This window comes from Tachysurus vachellii, chromosome 6, assembly GCF_030014155.1.
Source record: "Tachysurus vachellii isolate PV-2020 chromosome 6, HZAU_Pvac_v1, whole genome shotgun sequence".
NCBI lineage: Eukaryota > Metazoa > Chordata > Actinopteri > Siluriformes > Bagridae > Tachysurus > Tachysurus vachellii.
The window spans coordinates 24,262,023-24,270,209 of record NC_083465.1 but is presented as its reverse complement, the minus strand read 5'-3'; the positions used below and the strand labels follow the sequence as shown (position 1 = coordinate 24,270,209).

At 38.1% G+C, this 8,187-nt stretch overlaps 1 protein-coding gene across 3 annotated transcripts in view; it reads left to right on the top strand.

The window, feature by feature from the left end:
* The window catches only part of tbck (TBC1 domain containing kinase), a 92,141-nt gene that overhangs the window by 30,096 nt on the left and 53,858 nt on the right, over nucleotides 1-8,187 (top strand). For all 3 annotated transcript variants that reach the window (XM_060873068.1, XM_060873066.1, XM_060873067.1), the window contains 3 exons: nucleotides 1,085-1,135; nucleotides 1,839-1,922; nucleotides 4,709-4,794. In XM_060873068.1, the coding sequence (XP_060729051.1) occupies nucleotides 1,085-1,135; nucleotides 1,839-1,922; nucleotides 4,709-4,794 (221 nt within the window). The remainder of the gene's footprint in view (nucleotides 1-1,084; nucleotides 1,136-1,838; nucleotides 1,923-4,708; nucleotides 4,795-8,187) is intronic.

Sequence of the window (8,187 nt, the reverse complement as noted above, 5' to 3'; positions counted from 1 at the left end):
GTGTCATTATCCACAGTAAAACGAATACTGTACCGCCATGAGCTGAAAGGTTACTCTGGGAGGAGAAAGCCATTACTTCAAAACCACCATAAAGCCAGACTACAGTTTGCAACTGCACATTGGGGAAAAAATCTTAATTTCTGGAGACATGTCCTGTGGTCTGACGAAACAAAAATTGAACTGTTCGGCCATAATGATAAACTGTATATTTGGAAGAAAAAGGACGAAGCTTTGAAGCCTCAGAACACCATCCCAACTGTGATGTATGGGGGTGGTAGTATAATGTTGTGGGGCTGCTTTGCTGCAGAAGGGACTGGGGCACTTTACAAAATAGATGGCATCATGAGAAAAGAAAATTATGTGGATATATTAAAGCAACATCTGAAGCCAGGAAGTTAAAGCTGGGTCTTCCAAATGGACAATGACCCCAAGCATGTCTCCAAATTAGTTATAAAGTGGCTTAAGGACAACAAAGTCAAGGTATTGGACTGGCCATCACAAAGCCCTGATCTCAATCCCATAGACAATTTGTGGGCGGCACTGAAAAGGCGAGTGCGAGCAAGAAGGCCTACAAACCTGACCCAGTTACACCAGTTCTGTCAAGAGGAAAGGGCCAAAATTCCAGCAAACTATTGTAGAAAGCTTATGGAAGGATACCCAAAACTTTTGGCCCAAGTGAAACAGTTTCGGGGCAATTCCACCAAATACTAAGGAAGTGTATGTATACTTCTGACTTTGATGAAAGTGATAATAAAAGTACATAAAAATTCTCCCTCGCTCGATATTGACATTTAACAAATGCAAAAAATATGTTAATATTTATTGATTTAAAACAGAAAAAGTTTACTCTGATTTAATGTATGACAGTAAAGAAATAAAAGTTTTTGTCTTTTTCTTTCTGAAGTGTATGTAAATATCTGGTTTCAACTGTAAATGACTAATAACTGACTTTTAAATGACTTATCAGTATAAAAAAATGAATTATTTTATAGCCACATGTCTGGTATAAAACTAATCAGGACATTGCTGGCTTTCACTATGAGATGTTTGATCTAGATTCCAAACATTGTCCTCTTCTCCTCAGGGTTGGATTCACTTTGTGCCCCGTTCCTCTATCTGAACTTCAACAACGAAGGTAAGTCTCTTTTTTTTTTTCTTTAAAGTATTTCTTAAAGCTTTAAACCTACAGCTCAGGCAGATGTTTACCAATTTAATGCGTTCTTTAATACAACATCCAGCCTAATGTACAATATCTCAGTCAATATCTGTACAATATCTCAGTCATTTTGCACATACTATACAATATTTAAGTCGTTTGCTGTTTTTGCACAATTCTATACATTATCTCTTGGACCTGCTGCTAAGAAACCGTGTTCATTCTAGTATTACTGCACGAAATATTGTCTGAACATTCAGTATTTACATACAGTATTGACACTGGTCGGTCGGCGCTGTTTCTGTTTACTGTTTATTGTCTTTTGTGTATTGTTTTTTTTTTTTTTTTGTACTTTTTGTATTGTCTTGTAACTTTTTGTCTTTTGTCCTGCACTGTCTTGTCTGTCTTGTTTATCTTGTCCTGCACTGTTTGCACCAGGTTGGACAGATGCACTTTATGTATCTAGGACTAACTTACTAAGTCCTTATACAGTAGCTCTGTCTTTGTTTTATGTACTGTAGCACTCTGGTCCTGGAGAAACTTTGTCTCATTTCACTGTGTACTGCAACAGCTATACAGTATATGGTTGAAATGACAATAAAAGCTTCTTGACTTGACTTGACTTAATGTCTGTGATTTTCCATGATTTCAATGACCAATCACTGACATTTGTTTCTCTCAGCACTTGCGTACGCCTGCATGTCCGCCTTCATCCCCAAATATCTCTACAACTTCTTTCTAAAGGACAATTCGCACGTCATACAGGGTGAGTCTCGACACGAATCCTGCTCTCAACTCCACTTTAAAACACTGAAACTTAATTAAGCAATGTGTCAAAGACTTTTTATACTGCCTTTCTTTATAATTCCCAAGTGTGTGAATATGCAGTGCTTTGCTATACTTGTGTAGTCTTTTTTGACTGTGAAATCTAAACAAAAATCTAAAAGAAAATGCGTTTTAAAAATGTAAAAATGTTATTTTCTTCTTTTTTTTTTTTTGCGCAGCATGTTGTGGTGTTTCATTTCTCTTGATGGAAAGTAATATAGCTTTCATTTTTACCTATCCATGAGGTTCACTGTGACTAAAAATCACTCTATCCAACTAAATAGACTCGTTCTGTAGTTCTGTAGAGAACTTGAAAATTCTCTGAAAAATCTTTTTTTTTTTTCGGAAAATGCTAGTTAGGTTGTGCAGCTTTTGTGATGATATAATGTAAGCTGCGTGTGCTGAACAATAATTATAATATTATTAGTTTAAAAAAAAAAAATGGAATAAGAGACAAAATCTGCAGTAAACATCTTAAACTTCTCTTTTTTTCAGCTGTAAAATGGTCAGTTATGGAAACTCAGTGGTGTTGAGGATAGATTTCTGTTTGTGGTGGTGTGGCAATGCTTAATTGTCCCTTTTATTAATGTGTGTGTGTGTTCACGTGTGTGTGTGTTCACGTGTGTGTGTTCACGTGTGTGTGTGTTCACGTGTGTGTGTGTTCACGTGTGTGTTCACGTGTGTGTTCACGTGTGTGTGTGTGTGTGTTCACGTGTGTGTTCACATGTGTGTGTGTTCACGTGTGTGTGTGTGTTCACGTGTGTGTGTGTGTGTGTTCACGTGTGTGTGTGTGTTTACGTGTGTGTGTGTGTTTACGTGTGTGTGTGTGTGTGTTTACGTGTGTGTGTGTTTACGTGTGTGTGTGTGTGTTTACGTGTGTGTGTGTGTTTACGTGTGTGTGTGTGTTTATGTGTGTGTGTGTGTTTATGTGTGTGTTTGTGTGTGTGTTTACGTGCGTGTGTGTGTGTTTACGTGTGTGTGTGTGTGTGTGTGTTTACATGTGTGTGTGTGTTTACGTGTGTGTGTGTTTACGTGTGTGTGTGTGTGTTTACGTGTGTGTGTGTGTGTTTACGTGTGTGTGTGTGTTTACGTGTGTGTGTTTACGTGTGTGTGTGTTTACGTGTGTGTGTTTACGTGTGTGTGTGTGTTTACGTGTGTGTGTGTTTACGTGTGTGTTTGTGTGCGTGTGTTTACGTGTGTGTGCGTGTGTTTACGTGTGTGTGTGTGTTTACGTGTGTGTGTGTGTTTACGTGTGTGTGTGTTTACGTGTGTGTGTGTGTTTACGTGTGTGTGTTTACGTGTGTGTGTGTTTACGTGTGTGTTTGTGTGCGTGTGTGTGCAAAGGACTGCTGTGCCATCTGTGATTTAATAAATGAAAAAATTTGTTGAACACAAAAAATCAAATATTGACCTCATGATTTTCATGCATTTTGCTTCAGGCAAATAGACAGCGTACTAAAGTATGGTTCCACACCTGGATTTGTTTTTTTTAACTAAAAGATTTGCATACCTTTTATGGTGAAATTAAAGAAGCCCCACACATTGCATTTATATAATCATAGAATTTTAGTTTAGATGTTTTTATTTTGTTTATGATAGCAGTGGTGGGGGAAAAACATAGTTTTTTATTTCTCTTTATCATTTAACTTCTCTATTATCTCACACACGTTTGTTTGGCGATCAGCAAAAAAACAGCTGATCAGCCTAGCGTTCGCCCCAACACACACATTAGTGAGACTCTGCCCCATGACTCTCTCACTGCTTTACTGGTTGTTCTTGCTTAGGCCACGTCTTGTGGGGACTAAATTTGTCTAGCCAAATTTGGCTCTTGTAAAAAATCTCTCACATCCTTACACTTGTCTTTTTTTTCCTGCTTTGAACACAATTTTGGGAATGAACTATTCAGTGTATATTCCACTGTAACCATGTAATCAATTCTCTTCACCTCAAGCAGGCTTTTTAAACGCATACTATTCACTATATATGGTGATTTGAGGGCGTTTTCTTATGCAAATGAGAATGGGCAGTGTGTACTGTTATGTACTGTATGCATGTAAGCATGTGGTGCTAAATTGTTAAGCATCGTCTGTGTACAGTACTGGCGAGGTCTGGACACTGCATGGGACATTGCAAAACATATTTTCATGTTTTATTGGTCTGATTTTTTTTTTGTGTGTGTGTGTAATTAACTTGTTCTATGATACAAAATACGCCCAGATGGTAGAAAGTAGTAGAGGCATATTTTACATTTTTCTCATAGAACCCATTGGGTTTACAACCTTTTGCACTTGACTGTAATGTAATTACGGTTGTAATATAATGTAATTGTATTATTTGCATTATAAGACCTTTTTTTTTTATACATTATATGCTTTCTTTAATACTTTTCCCAACTGGTGGTTAGGGTCAGAGCACAGGGTAAACCATGGTACAGAAGTGAGGGTTAAGGGCCTTGCTCAAGGGCCCAACAGTAGCAGCTTGGCAGTGCTGGGGCTTGAACCCCAATCCTCCAATCAACAAGCCAGAGCCTTAACTGCTTGAGTCACCACTGTACATACATAGAAGTCCTGAACAACAGAACAGACAGAAATCCTAAAAGCATCTGCAGTTTCGATTACTCAGAGTTTGCATTTTGAAGCTTTTAGTTTCTCGGTGATACGACAAAAAACGAGAGATTCAGAGCACTTGCTCAATGCCAGACTAATTCCTATGTCTCCGCTCCTCCAGAGTACCTGACTGTTTTCTCCCAGATGATAGCTTTCCACGACCCCGAGCTCAGCAACCACCTCAACGAGATCGGCTTCATACCAGACGTAAGTACTCGCTGTTGTTTATGACCAATTTAATACAGTTCTGTACTTGACCTGTCTGTGATGTGAGATGACCACAGAATAAATCTAGTGCTTTTGGATGAAGTCAGCTTTTTGAAGCTTTAAAAGGTTTAGTTCTTGTTGTTTTGGAACAGGAGTGTTTCACATATTGAGAAATTAGATGAGCTTTGCAGTCAGTTCTGATATATTTGTCATTAAACAACACACACACACACACACACACACACGGCAACGTCTGAGATTTCAACACCTGCCAGATTTTCCTAATTTGCAATCTCCAGACTTTCAGAGCTTGGTGTATTAGCATTTGTGTAAAAGTGGCTCCAAGCTCCTGAGTCCTCGAGTCCTCGAATTCTGAGCTTGGCTTACTGCCTCTGTGGAGTTTCAAATGTACATCTCATGTCTGAATGAGTTTCATCCGGATTCCCTGGTTTCCGCTCAGCTTTCAAAAACATGCAGACACGATGAAAGGTGTGTGAATGTGTGCCCATGTGTGTCCATGTGTGTCCTCTGAACTACAGGAGTGTATTTCTGCCTCACCGAAAAACTTTCCCTGGACATATTACTGATCTACTATATTTCTGACCAGGTTAAAGGGCTTGGAGATGTGGAGGAGATTCTATTCTATTAAATAATAGTTCAAGTAAACTCTTTCCTAAGTTGCAGAGAAGAACGCAGCAGAGTCCCGTGGAATATCAATCATATTTATTCAATACACTTGCAAGTGTGAAGTCAGTCTGTCCCGACCTAAGTCTGAACAGAGTGAGTTAGTTGGTTTGTAAAGCAGTTCTCTCTTTATACAAGATGCTAGACTCAAGGTTCATAATAATGTGTCCGTGTGGCCTCTTCCACCGATCTTATCATCCTCTAATCTTGTCATTTCACAGGCAGGACAACGGTCACACTGTCATTTCCCATACATCTGCAAAGTTCTTATCTTTCATGCTTAGTGTGCAGGTTGGAAAACAGTTCAGTCCCCCTTTGCTATCATTGCTGTTCCTAATTTCAGGTGTGTGAGTGTATTGATAAAGAATGTTCAATGTTCATTTTTGTTATTCACAACAATTTTCTATTACAGAGAAGAGAAGTAAACGGATAGATGGATGAATTAATGTATGAAAGAATGAAAGTAACGTCCACATCATAAAGACATTCAAGCTCGTTTTATTCTTAGTTTCGATTCATACACATTCCAGTGTTTCTGAATCTCTGTTCAATTTCTAATAACACGAGTGACATCATCAGCCCCTGCTTGGAGCCTGAAAAAGCTCCGTGTTGTCAGGAAGACATGTTCGTATTTAGCCAAACAAATAAAGAACCCTCATTGAAAGAGAAACCTCTAGTGGTCTGAATGAGCCGCCTATACGACCCTGATTGCGATGCGGACTTCTTTTATTCATCAGTTTACCATCGTGCTGGCTGTCTTCCGCTTGTAAGTCTGCTTTGAGACCAGATTAGGACTAATTCTTTGTTTACCAAAGCAGTCGGCCAGTGATGTCATTGCAGCGAAAAATGACTAGCAAATGAGGTGCTTTGAAAAAATTTAGATGTTAATATTTAAAAAAAGAAAATGACCTTCTAGGTTATAAATTCACCCAAGTATAAACATTTATATGTGTGGATACGGGATCAGGGTTTTCTCTCTTATCCTTCATGTCATTGTATAACAAGTACAAGAAGAAAAATGACATACACACAGGGTACAAAGTAGCTATGCATCAAGTCTTTTCTCTGTTCTGTCACATGGGTGGTGGAATGAACTTCCTATGGATGAGTCACTGAGTGTGTTCAAAGATGGGTGAATCCTGAAATGTTAACTCTTTAAACATTTATTTTTTTTCCTGTTTGTTTAAAAAAATTGTGCTAAATTTCCTCCCAACAGAGGTTTATACTAATAGAGATGTCCAACAAAGTACTTTTGCTTTTACGTTGCTTTAGATACGGCAAATGCCGTAAAAATGTAAATACCGGATTCGGGACCAGATTTAGTTCTTTATTCTGATTGGTCTGAATGTGTTGATTAATTAATTATCTTTCGAACATAGATCTTATCCAGAGCAACCTGCATTTTTAGCGCATTTTATACAACCGAGCGATTGAGGGGGCCGAGCAGCGGTAGCTTGGTGGACCTGGGATTCAAACTCACAACCTTTTGATTGGTACACCAACACCTTAACCACTACGCTACCACATCTTCCCTTTCTACCACACTGCAGTTGGATTCTCAAATCTGATTGGTTAGAAGGTGATCATCATTTAGTCGTAACATAAATAACAGGTTAATATTGATACTACTGCTCTTGTCATAGTGAGTTATTGTTTCTATAGTAACAGCTAACACACAGGGACTTACATACCGTCGCAGAAGTCCGACATAATATTAGACGAATAATATTTATTTATATATTTTTAATGTAACAGATCAAAGACGTTTATTTAACATTTAATAAAGGAGTCACAGTGTGTTGTAAAATTTCACAGCATGGGCTGTCATGTGGTATTGCTTCCATAACAGCATCTCTGACCATATTTTTACTGCAGATGACAGGTTTTTATTAGATTATTCTTTCTAGAGAATACACTATACAGTTTACACAGGCATTCTTAATCTAATACATCGTAATAGAACATTCTATGGTGTTTTATTCCTTATATTAGAAAGGTATACTATATCAAATAGTGTATATATAATAAAGGTAGGAAATGAAGAAAAATGAAGCTCCAGCATCTTCAGGCGAAGAGTAATGCAAAAATCTTCTGTCTACAAGTTGTCATGACTACACTGAGTTGTTATTTGCTTATTTACAACAGACTTTCCAGATATACAGGTCGGTTCTGACAAAACCGTACGTTTCATTTGGGAAGCCGTTGGGATTTCACAACATCACAACGTCTACTGAAGGCGTCTTAACTAATTCAAATGGTGACAAACAAGGAATAAATCCGTTATGGCTGCCAAAGACAAATTTACAGAGACCTCTTCCTTATGTTGAACAAGAAAACGTCGGAGATCTGGAAAATCAAATCATTTACACTCTAATCCATCTGACTCAGTTATCCACAAATGAACAATATGGTGTAATCAACGGATTCATTGATTCATTCTATGATTCATTCATTTATTGTCAGTAAGCGCTTAATCCTGATCAGTTTCCTGATGGATCCACGTGGAACAGCAAATTAGCCCAGCAATGTTTTTATACACTGCAAGGAAAATGAACCCTAAAGAAACCTACATGTGAAACCACACAGTGAGTACCTTAAGCTCAGGATTATTTTCATGGACCCTGGATCTACGAGGTGCCCTTAGTTTTAATGCACATGGTGGCGGACCGCTTTTTTATTGACCCTGTTTTGTACCCACCACTTTTTAAA